General features: G+C 36.3%; 1 protein-coding gene across 1 annotated transcript in view; it reads left to right on the top strand.

Annotated features, from left to right (window-relative positions):
- TIMM23 (translocase of inner mitochondrial membrane 23) overlaps window positions 1-19,959 on the top strand; it is a 29,558-nt gene extending 9,599 nt beyond the window's left edge. Inside the window, exons 3-7 of the mRNA XM_037056693.1 lie at window positions 5,358-5,451; window positions 5,655-5,739; window positions 8,311-8,369; window positions 11,758-11,868; window positions 19,477-19,959. Coding sequence (XP_036912588.1) covers window positions 5,358-5,451; window positions 5,655-5,739; window positions 8,311-8,369; window positions 11,758-11,868; window positions 19,477-19,592 — 465 coding nt within the window. The 3' untranslated portion in view covers window positions 19,593-19,959. The remainder of the gene's footprint in view (window positions 1-5,357; window positions 5,452-5,654; window positions 5,740-8,310; window positions 8,370-11,757; window positions 11,869-19,476) is intronic.
- The last annotated feature ends 162 nt before the right edge of the window (window positions 19,960-20,121 follow it).

Below are 20,121 nucleotides of genomic sequence, written 5' to 3' on the forward strand. Positions count from 1 at the left end.
GATTTGTTGCAAAATTATAAGGAGCCATTAATAGTACATTAAACATAAATGAGAAAGTATAGCCTGGGAATCTTTTTAAATGAAATCTTGAACCACATCCTTATATATTTTTTAAAAAGTACTTCATTACTTTAGTTTACTTTATTAGATCAGATTAATACTATTCAGAAGTCTGTAGATATAACAGTGGTCAGATTACCAAACACAAATATTTGAAATTAGGGTTATACACATTGGATTCAGCATTTTTTTTGTTTTGCTTTGGTTAGCTTTTTTGTTTTTGTTTGTTTATTTGGTTTTTGTTTTATTAGAATACTGATCTAAACTGATCAAGAAAGTTCAGAAAGTTTTGTTAGAAATCAGGAATGGAAGGTTGATTTATCATTTGAAATATCAATAACAGAAAGAAACTATATGATTAGCTCAAAAAATATAGAAAAGCATTTGACAAAATTAAACATTCCTTTGTGGTTTAAAAAAACACTCAATAAACTAGGAACAGAAGGGAACTTCTATATCTGATACTTTCTTTTTAATCAAAACTTCCAAAGCTAACATCATACTTAGTAGTGAAAGTCTGAATATTTTCCCACTAATAAGGAACAGTAAAAGGATGTCCACTCTCCTCATTCTTTTCAGCATTGTCTAACCAGGGCAATTAGACAAGAGAATAGATGGCATCTGGCACAAAGGAAGAAATAAAACAATCTATCTACAGGTATTATGATCTTGTGTGTAGAAAATCTTAAGGACACCACAAAAAACTTACTTCTAATACACAATTTCTGCAAGTTGAAGGATACAAGATGAGTATACATAATTATTTGTATATAAAATAGCAATGGACACTATAAAAGTGCAAAAAACAATTTCATTTAAAGTAGCATCAAAAGGAATGAAATATTTAGGACTAAATTCAACAAAAATGCAAAACAAACTCTGAAAACTACAAAACATTGAAAAAGCTTTAAAAAATAAATTGGAAGCTATTCCAGTTTCTTGGAAGGTTTAGTAGTATTAAAATAACATAATTTACAAATCAACCTGCAAGATTCAACAGCCCCTATCAAAATTTTAGCTGTCTTTTTGCAGAAATTGGCTGATTTTTGAAATTTATGTCAAAATACAAAGTGTAAAAAATAGGCAACAATCTTCAAAAAAGAAAAGCAAATTAGAACACTCACACTTTCCAATTTCAAAACAACTCAAAGCTACAGTAATTTAGACATTTTGATGCTGGCATAAGGATAGATCTATATATACACCAACAAATTAAAAATGAGGATCCAGAAATAAACTCTTCACATTTATAGTCAGTGGGTTTTTTTAAGTATATTTTATGTATTACGCTATTACAGTTGTTCCATTTTTTTCTCCCCTTTATTCCACTCTGCCCTGCACCCTGCCTCCCACCAGCATTCTCCGCCTTTAGTTCATGTCCATGGGTTGTAGATACAAGTTCTTTGGCTTCTCCATTTCCTATACTGTTCTTACCCTCCCCTTGTCTGTTTTGTACCATTTATGCTTCTTCTTCCCTGTGCCTTTTCCCCACTCCCCACCAATAACCCTCCATGTGATCTCCATTTCTGTGATTCTGTACCTGTTCTAGTTGTTTGCTTGGTTTGTTTTTAAAGATTCAGTTGTTGCTAGTTGTGAGTTTGTTGTCATTTTACTGTTCATAGTTTTGATCATCTTCTTTTTCTCAGATAAGTCCCTTTAACAATTCATATAATAAGGGCTAGGTGATGATGAACTCCTTTAACTTGACCTTATCTGGGAAGCACTTTATCTGCCCTTCTAAATGATAGCTTTGCTGGATAAAGTAATCTTGGATGTAGCTCCTTGCCTTTCATGACTTCAAATACTTCTTTCCAGCCCAGTCTTGCCTGCAAGGTTTCTTTTGAGAAATCAGCTGACAGTCTTATGGGAACTCCTTTGTAGGTAACTGTCTCCTTGTCTCTTGCTGCTTTTAAGATCCTCTCCTTGTCTTTACTCTTGGGTAATGTAAGTATGATGTGCCTTGGAGTGTGCTTCCTTGGATCCACCTTCTTTGGGACTCTCCAAGCTTCCTGGACTTCCTGGAAGTCTATTTCCTTTCCCAGATTAGGCAAGTTCTCCTTCATTGTGTTTTCAAATAAGTTTTCAATTTCTTGCTCTTCCTGTTCTCCTTCTGGCACCCCTATGATTCACATACGAGAACGTTTAAAGTTGTCCCTGAGGTTCCTAAACCTCTCCTCAGTTTTTTGAATTCTTGTTTCTTCATTCCGTTCTGCTTGAATGTTTCTTCTTTCTGGTCCAAACCATTGATTTGAGTCCCAGTTTCTTTCCCTCCCTGTGCATTTTCCTTTATTTCACTTTTTATAGACTTCACTTTTTCCTTTATTTTGCAACCATATTCAACCATTTCTGTGAGCCTCCTGATTACCAGTGTTTTGTACTCTGCATCTGATAGGTTGGCTATCCCCTCCTCACTTAGTTCTGTTTTGGGAGTTTTGATCTGTTCTTTCATTTGGGCTATATTTCATTGTCCCAGTGCACATGTTATGTTGTAAGGAGTGGAGCTTTAGATATTTGCCAGGGTGGGTAGTCCACTTGTCTGTGTTGTGGCACTGTACATGGAAGAGGGGTCCAAGAGGGAACAATGCGACTTGCTCAGTTCACTGGGCTCTCTGTAGGCTTTCATTCACTTCCCCCACTACCCATAAGCAGTTGGGCCCTTCTGGTGCTAGTTCCCAGGTGGGTGGGTTTGTGTTTGTTCTAGGACCCTGTGGGTCTCTCCAGTGTACTCTCCTGTGAGGCTGGGAGTTTCTCCCACCACCTCAATCCCCACAGATTATTACATTCATAGGTTTTGAGGCTTTCCTTTCCTGTGCTGGAACCCTGGGTGGCACAGTCTGTCTGGTTCCCCGGTTGTTCCTCTTAGTTGATCTGCACACAAATATGGGACTGCCAGCTGCTGCCTCTCCCACATCATCCTCCAGCGATCTTACTGCCTTGCTTCTTGTCCTTTCTGCCTCCACTGCCAGTCTCTGCCCCTCCTGTAAGTCTGGATGAAAATTTCCTCTTTAACCCCTTGGTTGTCAGACTTCTATACAGTTAAGTTTTCTGGCAGTTCTGAGGGGGGTGTTGTTTTTAAATTTGTTGTTATCATTTTTTGGTTGTGTGAGGAGGGAAAATGTATCTACCTATGCCTCCTTCTTGGCCAGAAGTATAGTTAGTAGGTTTTCACAAATATCCAAAAACAATTAAACTTGGAAAAGGCTAGTAATCAGATTTTTATAGAAACCAAGAGCTTTAATTTCATGGGGTTTCCCCTGAAATTAATGTAGTTTGACTAGGATCTCCTCCCTGAAAATCTTTGAAAATTTTTGGTATATGAAATAGTACATTTTTATTAACTTTATAAACTCTAATGACAAGTAACCACATTATTTTCAAGTGACTTTGTTTATGAAATGATGTATATTTGCTTTCAGTCTTCATAGTGTCTTTATTACAGTGACCCTAGCAAAGAATAAATTGGTAATGACTACTCTTGTGCTTACTAATGCTCATTACAACCATTTAAAAATTTTTTCTGTTTGTAATTAGTGACCCATTCTGGATTGGAAGGTAATTATTTACCTCATCAAGTCTAATATGGCATTTCTCGAAACCTCAAACCAGAAGCACAATTTAAAATTGTCATTAAATTTGAAAGACAGGAATTACCCAAAATTTACGAAACTGTGCATGTAATAAATATATGAGTGGCATGGCATCTATTTAGAGTGTGCTTATTATTGCCCAACAAACCATTTCCATGTGATGATAATAGTAGGCGTGCTTGCTTATTTATGCAATTTTTGCCGAGAATGTATGCATAAGCCAGAGATCAAAAATCAGTGCAGAGCTATACTCTTCCTAATCAGGAATGCATTTACCAAACAAAGGTATTTTACAAAGGAATCTGTTAGAGAGTTGCCGAGTGTATATGTACTGTCCTTCGGGGGCTTTTTCTAATCTTTTTTGTATGGAAAGCTTGGCTAAAATGCATTGAACATGTTCTTCATAAGAGTGTATTCTATTGTACAGTTAGTCGTATTGTATTCTTATGGTAGCATTTCTTAGGATTCTTGGTTAGCCTTCAAGGAGTTTATACCAAATTTTGTGTATACATTAATTGGAAAGAGGGTCTACAGCTTTCTAAGATTATCAAAATAATAATTAAGGAAGTAATTTTGACCTTGCATAACTGATCCAAGGTATTGTGCTTTTATAGTTTTTGCTCATTTTTTAATGCACATTTAGTCTTATACATAGTAAAATGGTGCTTGATAAATAGTAGCTATGAAATGAAAGTTATTTTCTTTTTCCAGATTGTTTTTTTTTAATATTTTATTTATTTATCTTTAGAGAGAGGAGAGAAGGAGAGAAACATCAAGGTATGGAACTGGCCTGCAACCCAGGTATGTGCCCTGACTGGGAATCGAACCACGATCATGTGGTTCACAGGCCCACGCTCAATCCACTGAGCCACACCAGCCAGGGCACTTCCAGATTGTTATTATGTCAGCTTTTACTTCTCATAGCTTTCGGTTTACCTTTCTCTATAACTGTTCTTCATAAACTCTGTGGCACTGTTGCTTCACATTTACCATTACTGCCCTGGCTGGTGGTGTGACTCCATGGATTGAGTGGCAGCCTGTGAACCGAAGGGTTGCCAGTTTGATTCCCAGTCAGGGCTCATGCCTGGGTTGCCAGCTAGGTCCCCAGTAGGGGGCAAGTGAGAGCCAACCACACATTGATGTTTCTCTGCTTCTCTTTCTTCCTCCCTTCCCCTCTCTAAAAATAAATAAAATCATCCTAGCTGGTGTAGGTCAGTGGATTGAGTGTGGGCCTGTGAACCAAAGCATCACTGGTTCGATTCCCAGTCAGAGCACATGCCTGGGTTGCGGGCTATGTCCCCGGTAAGGGGTGTGCAAGAGGCAACCACACATTGATGTTTCACCTCTCCTCTTTCTCCCTCCCCCTTTCTCTAAAAATAAGTAGATAAAATCTTGAAAAAAAATATCTTTTAAATATATCATTACATAAGGCACATTATATACAACCCATCGAACTTACATTGAGAAGCAGTTCTGCACAAGAATCCCTCCTAAGAACAAATGAGCATAACTGTGTATCTTGTATATTTCGTTTCACTTTGATTTAAGTGTTGCTGGTGTTCTAGAAAGTTTTGTTTTTGTTTGACTAAGCATAGTTGAGTTTTAGTTAATACAAGGTTTTGCATGAAAAAGTACTTTAACAAATAGAAACATTTTGTGAGTATTCTCTCTTCAGGGGAGCTCAGCTTGGTTTTTATATTATCACTTTAGGATACAGATGAGTTTATTTTACCAACTGGAGCTAATAAAACCCGGGGCAGATTTGAACTGGCCTTCTTTACTATTGGAGGATGTTGTATGACAGGTGAGTACAATAATTTTTTTTAAGTGTCCTCCATCCAGGTAGTCAGAGACTTAAAACAATTAGAATGTTGCTTTCACGTTTTTTTAAAGAATCATTATTTACATTTTTCATTTTTCCTATTATATAAAAAGGAAAAAGTCAGAAGTGCTTTTTTTAAATATAAAGATGTTTTACTTGGATGAATTGTTACTGTGATTTACTAGGGGCTGCATTTGGGGCAGTGAACGGTCTACGGCTAGGATTGAAAGAAACCCAGAACATGGCCTGGTCCAAACCAAGAAATGTTCAGTAAGTCTCATGTAATCATCTGATGTAGTCATGCTTGAATATTAACCTCTACTATGTTGACTTGATGAGTACAGCATTGAGATTACAAACGTTTAGGGTATTAATACTCTGGTTGTTTTTTTTTTATCAATTTTCTTTTTCTTCAAGATAAAAGGAACTAAACAAATCAGCCTACTGAGGCTTAAGCTTTTAAAAGGAGTGATTTTTAAGTCAGTGTCCCTCAGCCAGCTGGTGCTCCCCCAGCCTGACTTCTCAGCTACGCATGTTTTATTTTATTATATATTTTATTTGGTAGGCCTATATAACCTGCTTTTCAAATTGGTGAATTAGCAGTACATTATTTGGATTGTTCAAGGGCATGCAGAACCATAGGACATGGTAGTGAAATAAAAGGCACTATATATAACTGATGGCTAGATCTGCATTACTTGACTTGAATATAGCTTCACTTTCTATTTCTGAAATGGAAAGCTGTGAAAAATTTAAATGAAGTTTTTAGAATATAGAGATAGTTCCAAAGGAATAGAACAATGTTCTACGAAAATTGATTTTGCAGAGAAGAGAAAGTACAATTAAAAAGGTCGGAAAGTGTATATAATGTGTATCTTCACCATATTTAAGAAATATGACCAGTCCCTGTTTATATTTTCTTAATATATTATTTAATTTTGCATGTTTTTATATTGTATATGAGTGGAATCACAGTATATATTTTTCAGTGGCTCTCAGTTGTGTATTAAGACACTTTAAACTCCATCTTCATTATTTGTTGTTTAGCCAGCAGATGGCAGCAGGTATCTGCTAGAATTGGACCTTGGGAATCCTGAAGGCCTATCAGTTTTTTCATAGTCCTATTACTCTGTGGATCATTGCCCTTGCTTAACTAGTCCAGATCCTTGAATGTTTTTGTATTTATATTCTTAGTATTTGTCCCTTACACCAATAATTTTTTTATTTTTGAATTATGGAGAATTTGGAACATACACAAAAGTAGACAGAATAGTACAGTGAACACCTGTGAACCATAACCTATCCTCAACAGCCATCAACCAAGACTAATTGTGTCCCATTTCTTTCTTGCCTTCCATATTGTTATGAAACATATCCCCAGTGTTGTATCATTAAGCATCAATTTGAAGGTAGGGGATCTCCTAGAAAAGATAGCCTTTGTTTCTTTTTTTAAAAAAAAAAGATTTTATTTCTTTGTAGAGGAAGGGAGGGAGAGAAACATGAGTTGCCTCTCACACACCTGCACACCCCCAACCAGGGACCTGGAGAGCAATCCAGGCGTGTGCCCCATCCGGGAGAGTCGAACTGTGCACAACAATACCCAGCCCACTGAGCCACACCAGCCAGGGCATCACTCTTTTGTTTTGTAAAACAGTAATAGTAATTTTTATAGAGAGATTAACTAGTGTGCATTTTTTTAAAAACCTTATACACCATTTTTTTATATAATCATTCTTCTCTTCCTAAATAGACATACAGCATTTGAAAATGGAAAGAAGGGAGGGTTTTGGGTAAGATGGATCTATGTAGCTTCAAGGCCTTGTTTTATTACTTACTATTTTGCAATCTTAAGTAAGGCTCGGGCTTTCTATATTTTGTGCCTTTACGGGTTGTAGACAGATGATTAAAGTGAGAAGTAGGTAAAGGCCCAATAAATGGATGTGTGTTGCCTAACTGTATCCCAAAGAATTTTGCCAGTTTGCAGTAGTACAGTAATGAAAATTCATAGTTTTAAAAACTTGTGACAAATGTAAAAGCAATGTTAAACTTAAAATATAGTAGTAAATAATTAAAAACAATATACTCCATAAATGGCATTTTAGAAGTGATACAAATTTTTATTACTAAGCATTAAATTTTAAGTTCTTTGTCTCTTTGATGCTGTAGTTCTGTAATCTCCAGCAGTAGTCAGCTGTCCAGGCAGAATCATTGCTGTGATGGTGTTACATTGCTGGAAGAGGAATGTCCCCTCTTCTTCTTCCAGTTGCCTTCATCACTGTTCTGGTGGCAGATGGCACTGGTGCAAGGCATAACTGTGCTTCCCTGAGAGTATGCTTTCTCCATGCATTCTGGTTTGCTTTTTCCTTTTGAGTATTTATTTTTAATTCTGCTTTTTCTTCCATAATATTCCATGCTTTGATTTTACTTTTCTAAATATATCCTCCCACCCCCCACCTCCCCAAAAAGCCTTACTTCTAAGCTAGTTTGTTCATTATAATGGCATTTTTTTAATACAGATCAGTTTCTATAAACTTCTTTATAAAATAAATTTCAGGGTATCATTGAAAGCCTTTATGTGTTTGATATATAATGATTTTACATATTTTATGAGAAATTTCCTTACTGGTTGCTCAAAAAGGTTGGAGGTTTTAAAACTACCTTCATTTATATTTCTATAAAGTAAAATTCATCCTTATTGAATTCTGAGGAGGTATGAAGTTTTTTAATGAAAAATGAGAATTGAGCTTATAGTTTTTAAATAGCTGCAAGTATGTTTTTTTTTCAAATTACTACAGAAATAATAATTCTAAATAGAAATTCTTTGTCTTTCTGCCCTTGTAGGATTTTGAACATGGTGACCAGGCAAGGGGCACTTTGGGCTAATACTCTAGGTTCTTTGGGTAAGTAGAGATTTCACTTGATAATAAATTATTGATGCAAAGAACAAATATACACATAGCATGAACAGTTTGATCAACCAAAATTTTTTAAATCCTTGTATATTAGAAATTATATTTAAATCCACTCTTGTCAGCAGTATAGCTACTACTTAGAAAATAATCCCAGAAACTATATAAAATAATCCCAGATGCTAATACCATTTTGTATGTCATTTCTGAGTGTTTTAAATCTTGTAAACCCCTAAGTACTCTCCTGTTCATGCAAGACACCAAATAAAGTAATGTTTTAATGAAATGAAATTCAAATAATTTAGGTCTGAGGCAAATGGTTCAGATCCTGTAGTTAAATATGATAGGTGAATCTAGCCCTCTTGTTCTGTTTTCTAAGGCTGGTTTAGCATTCTATTTACCGGCATAGATTGTCCAGACTTAATTGCCACAGTTACAGTAGAGGCTTTGTGGAGATGATGAAAGCATTTGCAGTTTTGTTTTGTTTTGTTTCAAACATTTGCAGTTCTAAGCAAGGGGAAGTTTAATAATATTTAGGGCCCAGTGCTTTCCTACTCTTTCCATGACTCTTTACTCATGACTTAAAATAAACCTACTTATTTGTTGCACTTATGCCCTAACTTCCATATTTTCTTTATAACTTAGTTGAAAGCCTGAAAATCTTTTAAATATGGCAGATTAAGTAAGGGGAAAATGTAGGCATCTAATGAAAGATAGAAAAGGTCCTTGTTGGCACAGTAATATCCTAGCCTTGTTATAAATTTGAAAATACCCATTATTTTTTGAACAATAATATGCCATCACCCCATATTTGGGAGGGAATGGGGGTGCGTCTTATAGTCCGAATGTAGCTTTACATTCATGAAATATTATTTATGTATTTAATATTTCACCACTTTTTTGTTGTTGTTGTTGTTTGTTTATTTTTTGTTGCTTCAGATTTTTTTCTCCTATTTTCCTCTAAAACCTAGGTGCGTCTTATGGTCCAAAAAATGTGGTAGTACATTTTCACACTATGAAGTCCAACTTGTATTTGGAGTCCTAGTAAATGGCAGCTTCTATATGTTGCCCATTGCCCCATTGCCCCCACCCTCCACACATAGCCACCCACCTTTGCTCTATGTGATTGTTTTTTTTAATGTTTATTATTTTAAAACTTTTATGAATCTTACAGTCTTTTATACCTTACATTTTTAAAATCTTTATATATATATATTTTTTGATTATACCATTACAGTTGTTCTATTCCCCCCTTCATTCCCCTTCACCCTGCACACCCCTCCCCCACCATTCCCCCTTTAGTTTATGACCACATGTCTCAAGTTCTTTAGATTCTATATTTCCCCTACTATTTTTGACCTCCCCCCTATTTTCTACCTACTGTCTATGCTATTTTCTGTACCTTCTCCTCCCTTCTCCTCCTCCCACTCCCCTGTTGCTAACCCTCCATGTGTTCTTCATTTCTATGGTTCCACTCCTGATCTAGCTGTCCTCTTGCTTTGCTTTCGTTTTAGGTGTGGTTGTTAATAACTGTGAGTTTCTGTCCTTTCACTGTTCATATTTTTCACCTTTTTCTTATATAAGTCCCTTTAACATCTCATATAATAAGGGCTTGGTGATGATGAACTCCTTGAACTTGACCTTATCTGAGAAGCACTTTATCTGTCCTTCCATTCTAAATGAAAGCTTTGCTGGATAAAGCAATCTTGGCTGTAGGTCTTTGGATTTCATGACTTGGAATACTTTTTTCCAGCCCCTTCTCACCTATAACGTCTCTTGAGAAATCAGCTGACAGTTTGATGGGAACTCCTCTGTAGGTGACTGTCCCCTTATCTCTTGCTGCTTCTAGGATTCTCTCCTTCATTTTAGTCTTGGCTAATGTAATTATGATGTGCCTTGGAGTGTTCTTTCTTGGGTCCAACTTCTTTGGGACTCTCTGAGCTTCCTGGATTTCCTGGAAGTCTATTTTCTTTGCCAGACTGGGGAAGTTCTCCTTTAGTTTTCCACTCATGGCTGTTTCTTTTCCCCTTCTGGTACCCCTATAATTCAGATGTTGGAACGTTTAAAGATGTCCTGGAGGTTCCTAAGCCTCTCCTCATTTTTTTGAATTCTTGTTTCTTCATTCTCTTCTGGTTGGATGTTTCGTTCTTCCTTCTGGTCCATTCCACTGATTTAAGTCCCAGTTTCCTTTCCATCACTATTGGTTTCCTGTGCATTTCCTTTCATTTCAGTTAGTTTAGCCTTCATATGTTCTTCTAATTTGTGACTATAATCAAGCAGTTCTCTGAGCATCCTGATCACCAGTGTTTTGAACTGTGCATCTGAGAGATTCGCTATTTTTCACTTAGAGTTATTGGCTCTGGGGCTTTGAGTTCTTCTTGAGCCATATTTTAGACTGTTCGTGCCTGCTACATATGAGGAGCAGAGCCCTAGGTGTTCACCAGAGCGGGGCAACTCAGTTGCTGGGTTGTGACGTTGTACGTGGGGGTGGGGTCAAAGAGGAGCAATGGCGTCCCATCTGCCGCCTCCCCGCTGCCACCTCTGCCACCAGTGCCACACTGGTTGATTCAACCAGTGTGCCGCAAAATTTTTTTGAGCTTGCAGTACTTGACTATTTCATAGTCAGGAGCACTGACCTCTTTTCGCTTAGATTGTCAAATTTAGAAATGATAGCCAGCAACACAACAGTAGCTGTCTTGTGTGAATGAATCAAAATTATACTTTTTTTTTGGTCGGGTCACTTAAAAGTATGTTTTTTGGTGTGCTGCAGAATTTTAGTATTCGTTTATGTGTGCCATGGGATGAAAAAGGTTGAAAATCACTAGATTAATGCAGTCATGGATAATAGATATCTTTAGAGGCATCGGGAGGGGGAAGATCTTGTTAAAACTAAATAGTACTAGTTTCATAGTTTTTACACATTTAGCAACCAAACTTCACCTTTTTCTTTTTTTAGCTATATTTTTATTCTAATAGAAATACATGTCTTTTTGATTCTAAATCCAAATTACAGCTATTATAATAAATAAAATACAAGTGAAAATTAATCTGCCTAGGACTCCTCAGTGGTACTTTCCATTAATAGCTACTATTAATATGTCTTCTCACTCTTTCCAGACATCATCTTTGCTTAGCCAGAGTCATAATCATGTGCCTGCTTTACATATTAGTGAGTATAGTTCATCCTCATTTTTGATTTATAGTATATGTAGAATTCCATTTTTGAGTGAGTATATATAGTATTCCACTTTGATCACTCTTTATATATACCTTTGAACACTTACATGATGATGTCTGTAGGATATATTTATCTAAATACAATTTCCATACTGACTTGCAATTACTTTATTACTACTGATCAGTTCCATTTCCCCTATAGCTTTGCTTTATAGTGCATTTGGTGTCATCATTGAGAAAACACGAGGTGCAGAAGATGACCTCAATACAGTAGCAGCTGGAACCATGACGGGCATGTTGTATAAATGTACAGGTAGGAAATAATGAATAGAGAGCTGTCTCTTTGCACAGTTGAAGTGTGCTTTTTATTCATAGTTTGCAAAAAGAAACTTGATACTTTTTTTTTCCGAGTATCACCTAGTGTTCTCAGAAACCTGGTGATTTTTGGGGGGGGGGGGGTGTTTGTATGTTTATTTGTGTTTTAGTTTTGGTAAAATATGTGTAACATAAAACTGACCACCTACACCATATTTTAAGTATACAGTTATGTTATATTTACATTGTTGTACAACCTATCTCCAGAACTTCGTTTTGCAAACCTGAAACTCTACTCATTAAACTACTCCCTATTTCTCTCTTCAGCCCCTAGGAGCCACCATTTTGCTTTATATCTGAAATTGATTACTTTAGGTGCTTCCTGTAAGTGGAATCATACAGTATTTATCCTTCTGTGACTGGCTTATTTCATTTAGTACAGTGTCCTCGAGTTTCATCCATGTTGTGTCACGATTCTTTCCTTTCTAAGGCCAACTAGTACTCCATTGTACATATATGCCACATTTTGTTTTTCCATTCCTCTCTCAATGGACACTTGGGTTGCTTCCACCTTTGGCTGCCTTAAATAATACTGTTACAAAAGAACATTGATAAACTAAATACCATTTAATTTTGAAAAAAGAAAGCCCTAACAGTTGAACCAGAGTGGTTTGGGTAAATATCAAAACTAAATTCTCCTCTAAAATGGATAAGTAATTAACATTTACTGAATTATGAGTATACTGTCAGTAATAAATAATTATTTGTTTCATTTAAAACACCATGAAGTAATAATCACAACCGTTTTATAGATGAGCACAGTATTAAGATGACGGTTTTCAAAATGTCATATAAGCAATGACAGCCCTAAATTTTCATCACATTTTAGTTTTAAATAGTTTAATTAAACTGCGTAAGTCCTGTACTCCTGTCTCTGAAAAGCACTTTTATTTGCTTACTTGCTTTCTTATTAACTGTGTAATTACAGTCAAGTGTAATTACACTTGATTAACTGTGTAATTTTTTTTTTTTAGGAATTCCTGTATCATATATATTAGACATTTTTGCTTAATTTTTACCAGAAACAAAAGAAAGTCTCACATGATTATAAAGTCCAAGTTTTCCTAACATAGAATGAGAGGCTTTTCTATATTAAAAATAAATTACATTTGAAATTTTATCCCTAAGAGCTCACAGAACTTCTTGCAACATGTAGGGATGTGTTGACGCAACAAACAGAGCTTCTGGGTAGAATATGTCCATGAAATGTTGTCTTGGCATGGAAAAGTCTTGTTAAAAAATTAAAAATAATTTTTCACATTGAAAATCTGCAGGAGCAGACAAAAGAATTTTAAATTTTAATTGGCAGCACAAAGGCGACATCCAAGCTGCAGGAATTCAGTTGCCTCCCCCTTTTTTTTAAGATTTCTTTTTTAAAAACAAATTTGTGTGAGAGAAACAAATTCTCTCACAATAGGCTGCTTCTTGCTCACCCCCTACTGGAAGCCCACAGTCCTAACCAGGAATCAAACCAGCAACTTTTTACTCAATGAGGCAGCACTCAAATCAACTGAGCCACACTGGTCAGAGCGGCCTAAACTATGTTTTAAATGATGATTTAATTTTTAAAAAACATCGTATTTCACAAAAATCTGGAATTCCACCTTCTTTTTAATAAATGGAATACACCGAGTTCCATTGCATGATGTCAAATGACTGGAGTAGAGTGGACAGCTGCTTCTATGCCAGTAGATGGGCACTGAAGTTCCATCTGCGTCTCCACCATTCCCTGTTTTCTTACTCAGTGTAAGCCATTATGGCATTTCCTGTGTTAGGGGCAGTTCTGGGTATAAGAATGCAAGTTATCTAACACACTATGCATATTTAAAAGCTAGGAAAGGCTAAATATTGATATTATCAAAAGAAATGAGAGCCTTGCTTTCAGTGTCAAGAACTTCCTTGCAGTAATAGCTTGGGTCAGCTTTGACATAAAGTATGTAAGAGAATGCCATTTGGCTCAGAAGAGAAAAATTGAAAAAGATTATCCATTAACTCTGTCAGGTGATAAGCTGATTGCAGTTTCCATTAAATTGTGGAACATAGAGGAAGTAAATAATGTGCTGAACCACAATCCAGCATTGAGTCATAAGTTCCTGGCTCAGAGCTCAAAGTCACTCTAACAGAGGTAAATTAGAGTCTTGTTGATTTCTGGTTTGGGATAAACTTAAGAAGACAGAGCACAGAATTATGAATTTGACATGAATACAAAGTGTAACTTCCACTTTCAGATTTAGAAGAGTCCGGGCACTTAGTCTAGAGCCACCATAAACTATTAAGGAAAGAATTTTACATGAGACCTGGCTGGTGCGGCTTAGTGGATTGAGCACCAGCCTGTGAACTGAAAAGGTCACTGGTTCAATTTCTAGTCTGGGCACATGCCTGGGTTGCAAGCCAGGACCCCCGTCCCCAGTGGGCGTTTGCAAGATACAACCAAGTGACGTTTCTCTCACACATCAGTGTTTTTCTCCCTGTCTTTCTCCTTTCTCCTCTCTCTGAAAATAAGTAAAATCGTTTTTTGGTTTTTAAGAATCTTACATTTAGGGAATGGCTAATTCCTGCTGACCTGAAATATTTCCAATCCTCAGTGTGCTCTTTAAAAATAGAAATTTTTAAAAAGGACGGAGTTTAAAATGAAAGCATTATGGTTTAATGTAGAAACTTCAGTATAAAAGTACTTTCCAGCTGTTTACAAGAAAGAGGAATTATGAGGGAAAATACCACATGAGAAAATTTGTCAGACCAAAAAGAGTCTAAAGGGTTGTTGTTTTTTTTTAAGTAATAGTTCTGATACGATTTTAGTTTAGGCCTAATGCTTACTTAATGAACTAGGTAAATATTCCCCAGAAGGCATGAGATGTCACTGTTAGATTTCCTGTGACATATGAAAGTCTGTTTAATAATGACTAGTATTCTACCAGAACAAGAATGGCTATAGTTTTGCTATCATCCATAAATTTAGGAATGTTTCAGGTGTCTAGTCACTTATCTTCAGAAAATAAGGCCTCAGACCAAGACATGGGCTCCCCTTCCCACTCACAAAAAATCCCTGATCTGTTCATCCTATTCCTTCTATAAGAAAGTCATCTTATAGAGCCCTGGCTGGCGTAGCTCAGTGGATTGAGCACGAGCCTGCAAACCAGAGGATCGTGGTTCGATTCCCAGTCAGGGCACATGCCTGGGTTGCAGGCTAGTTCCCTGCAGGCCAACTCCCAGCAGGGGACGCACGAAAGGCAACCATACATTGATGTTTCTCTCCCTCTCTCCTTCCCCTCTAAAGATAGATAGATAGATAGATAGATAGATAGATAGATAAAAGTAAAAAGATATACAAATCCAAGTTGTCAACTTAAGCAATTATCATTGGTGTTATTGTTAATAGGTAATACTTATCCATGATTGCAAGGCTTTCAAAATTCTGTATGTAAAAAGGAGCCTTTTGATGACTTCTTTATTTCCATTACTAGCATCAGCATTCTTCCAGTAAATAAAAATGCGCATAACATATAAATTAGGCAGACAGCTGTCATAATATATAAAACATTTCAACAAGTCACTTAAACTGAAAACCCACTAAAAAATGGAGTAAAGATATGACAAAACACTTCAGGAAAAAAACACAAATCATAGCTAAACAATAGTAGCTGTTCAGTCTCATGGGCAACCAAGGGAAAACAAAATAAGACATTAATATTTTTCACCGACTAGCTTATGTAAGGTGCTGGATGGTAGAATGACATTTAATATTGGCAAAAGATAAGTGCCTTGAAGGGCAATTTGGCATTAGTTATTAATATTTGAAATATGGAAATTCTTTGCTCAGGTAATATCTAACATTCAGCAGTTTATTCTATAGCAAACTAAGGCATACATGCAAAACTGTCTGTACCAAGGCATTTGAGACGGGCTTCAAGAAAAAGGTGGTATTTGAACAAACACCAACAGATGAGGGAATGTGTGATATGGATCTGGAGGGAGTGATTTACGTAGATAAGGGTAATAGCACAATCAAAGGTCCCTGAAGTGGGAATTCAAAGGCATTAATTAGGAAAAGTAGTAGAATCTGGAACCAAAACACTTGCAGGGAACTAAGTCATGGAAAAAATAGAGCTTTATAGGCCAGAGTAAAGAATTTGGCTTAACTGGGCATCAGTTAATCTTACCTCCTAAATACTAGCATTTCTATTTATTTATAAGCCTATGTTGTGTATTATGACTTCGAATAGTACGACTTCACCCTTCTCTTGAGTATAAAGTTTATAACAGCAGTGTTCACTCAGGAACTTTTGTAAGATCCTCAAAGAGGGTCTGAGATACTCCCTGCCACCCACAGAAAAACCACCACCAAAAAGACTAAGGATCTGGTGAAAAATAGTATTAAAAGGACACAAGTAATGTGGGGAGTCAAAAACAACATAGTATTTTAGTGTTTAGTCTTGCGTGGAGGAACTGGGATTGCAAGAGATGGATGGGACCGTGGTGAGGGAAGCACAGCAGAGTTAGCCACCATGCTGTTCAGTCACACATTGCTTCCACTCTAATAAAGTAAAGAAAAAGCAAGGAAGCATGAAACAGCCTACTAGTGACCCAGTCACCTTTGATTTTTACCTTTCTGTCAACATCCCCTCATTTCATCTATTGTGAAGTTTACCACCTATGCCCTGAGGTGAGGGAGACAAAATTAGCCTGGGAGGGGGAGTAGGGAGATACTGTTTAACAGGTGCAGAGTTTCCATTTTGGAAAATAAAAGTTCTCTGGAGATGGTGATGATGGTAACACAGTAGTGCCAATGTACTTAATGCTGCTGATCTGCACACTTAAAAATGTTAAATAACATGTTATATGCATTTTATCATACTTTTTAAAAATAGTAAGTTTAACAAAAATTTAAGTTCAAAGTCATCTCAGTGTGTAGCTTAGGCTGTTCCTCTAAAGCAGGGGCCACCAGTTCCTGTTTACCAGATATGTCTGTTCCCTGTGTTTTACATTTTTTAAAGTTAACATTTTAAATCTTATGTAAATGCTTCATAATAGCCTTTGAAGCCTAAAATACTTATTTTCTGGCCATTTTAAGAAAAATTAGTCAATTCCTGCTGTAAAGAAATTGTGAGATCATTGTGCAAGCTCTGCCACTAACCTACTCTCTGCCTCACAAAAGGCACTTAAATAATTTGGGCCTCATTTCCCCAAGCTTAAAAGAAGTGATTTGCCCTTTCAAGGAGAGTTGTGTAAGGATCCAAAAGATAGAAGGTAAATGTAAAACACAGGTCTCATGTTTGTTGTGCTTTGCAGAGACTGACAGTTGTCCCTATTTGATTATTCTGTGTTCAAAGCAAGTTGATTTGCTACTCAGCTTCCTGTGCTTAGTTGGGCAGAAGTTGTTGTACAGAAAGCCTAAAGCCAAAGTCTTCAAACATTTAACTGATAATCTTGGAAAACTCTGAAATTAGTGGCAAAAGTTAAAACTAAAACATGGTTTGGTATGTGATACTAAAGGCTACCCTTGAGTCAGGATTAACAATACTTAGTAAATCAAACACTGCATATTTTTGGTGTCTTCTTGTTGGAAGTAACTTTTTTCTAGTCTTTAAAGAAGTTAACTGAATTGATTTGAACTGTTTCATTTTGGTCAGAGTATCTGAAAACCTTTTTGTTCCCAGGGGGAGCTTACTTGATTGCTGAAAAGTAGTATGAAAATGCTTTCAAAAGGGCCAACTGGCAGGAACAGTTTGTCTCTTTCCAAACCAGTAGGTAGACTTCGGAGCCCTGTGGTTTTTAATTTTCTAAATGTCCAGGGAGTAAGTCTAAATGCTTGGTCCCAGGAAATAGTTATCTACAACTTACTGTTTTCAGTTACATGCCTTCCATCATTTTTCAACTAATAAACAGCAGTGAGGCCATCTTAACTTTTGCTTTGGGTTGAATCAGAACAGATTAGAGTATTAAGTTCTTATAATCTGTTTGCTTATTACACTCAAAAAGTTTAGGTCTATTAACTGAGCCATAGTGATGTTGTTGCAGATAGCTTAGCTTTTATTCTACACTTTGTAGTTTTTTCCCATTTTAAGAATTAGGTCTAATTATAGTAAATTTTCTTTTTTATTGACCTGACAGGTCAAAAATACGAGGTAGGCCTTATTAAACTGATTATTTTAAATTATATTTCAGGCACATTGAATACAGTTGCAAATTCAACTGTAATGCCTAGTCCTAACTAAAGCAAGATGATACAGAGATTTGGACTTCAAGGAGACACTTCCTATTTAAATGTTTTTCATGTTTCTGATTCCCCAACACACGTATTTGACATCTATTTAGAGATGATGTAAGCAGTTTGTGTATGGACCTGTTTGAGAGAGATAAATAGGGCATTTCATAGTGGAAACCTAAGCAGGTTAGCTATCAGAACTCTTCAGACTTCAGAGGCTGTTTGGAAGGAGTAGCCCTTTAATCTGTTAGCGGAAGCCATCTGGCAGGGCGTCACTGCAGAAATGATTGGCTTTAAGTAAACGGGGCAACATCACTGAATTTCATAGAATTTAATGTCCCCTACCTCTAGTAAGGTAATCACTGGACAGCAGCTGTATTCCCTTTGCTTTCCTAAAACAAGTTTAGGTACAATACCTGAAATTTATGGTCCTTATCTGTTTGTGAAACTCTAGAGAACATCAAGTATTTATTAAAAGTTTGAGTACCCCCATTTGTTTTAGTAGATTTGGGTACTTTTTTCAGTTAACTGGTTGAGACAGTTTTGTTTCTGCATTTTAAGCAAAGCATTTATTGTTAATCCTTAAATGTTTTTTAACTAGTGCAATGATGCCAAGAGCCACATTGCTCACTATTTGCAATAGAATATTGTCTGAACACATCAGTGTGGAAACAAGGGACAGCGAAGTTGGTACTTCATCAGCACCTAACTCAAAGCTTCATTATAATCTTATCACCTCTACTTCAGTCTTCCAAGTTAGTATTTTGAGAACCTGTAGAGTCCAAAGATTAATACCATTTCCATAGAGGGTGTGCCCTTGTTTATATATCACTTTAAATCAATTGATAGTGCCAATTAAGTCTAAACTGTTATGACTAGCAGGAAATCATTGATCTGACTAGGACTTCAATGGTAATAAGCCTAAGATCTTTTTTTTCTAAAAGTATTGTTAGTAACAATTCTGAGAAAAGTCAAACTGTTAATGCTGATAATCTTAGGTACAAATTGTGACATTGAAAGTTATTTGTTTACAGATATGAAATATAATATGTATATTAAAGAAGTCATTTAGGGACTTTGTCTCCTGATTGGTTTCTTATATTTCTTTTAAAACTTTTACTCTCCTGTTTGGGACAGAGTATTTATAAACATGAATGGTTATGTCTCAGTTGTGAGATACTCTTGATTGGTTTCTTATATTTCTTTTAAAACTTTTACTCTCCTGTTTGGGACAGAGTATTTATAAACATGAATGGTTATGTCTCAGTTGTGAGATACTGTTGTTTAATCCATTGATGTTAGGACACAATGCAACACAAATCTTATTTTTCTCTCTCTCAGGTGGTCTTCGAGGGGTAGCACGAGGTGGTCTAGCAGGACTAACACTTACTAGCCTCTATGCACTGTATAATAACTGGGAGCACATGAAAGGCTCCTTGCTCCAACAGTCACTCTGAAGATTTCGCCAGCCTGCAAATGGAGGACACTTCAGTAGTTATCCAGATCAATTTATGAGTTAATATACAGTTCTCTTATACCTACAATTAGGTTGAAAAATTGTGCAGATACCGATTTGCTGTGATTAAGATTATTGACCAGACTGGCTCTCCTTCCAGCCATTAATGAGTTGAAGCCAAAACCCTTTGGTGGCTGAGTAGTAATATGGTTGTCTTTGAAGATCTTGTGCCTACCTGCTGAACGGAAAACTACTTACTCCCAAACTTCGGTTTGTTCAATACCATATCACATTTGTTCATTTAATGATCAAAAACTGTAATGTTGTCCTGTGTTCCCAATAAAGGGTGAAAACAGAACCAAAGTCCACTCCAGTGTAAACATAATGGGTGTCTCTGTTGAAAAGCATCTTTCTGGGTTTATGTTGAAATTAAGTGTTAATGGCAGCAATAATAGCTAGGTTAAGATTTTCCTTCTACAGAGATGATACTAAACCTCAAGATAGTTCAGATTAAACATTATACCACTAGA

Source organism: Sturnira hondurensis, unplaced genomic scaffold (assembly GCF_014824575.4).
Source record: "Sturnira hondurensis isolate 20B ecotype Veracruz unplaced genomic scaffold, ASM1482457v3 Scaffold0009125, whole genome shotgun sequence".
NCBI lineage: Eukaryota > Metazoa > Chordata > Mammalia > Chiroptera > Phyllostomidae > Sturnira > Sturnira hondurensis.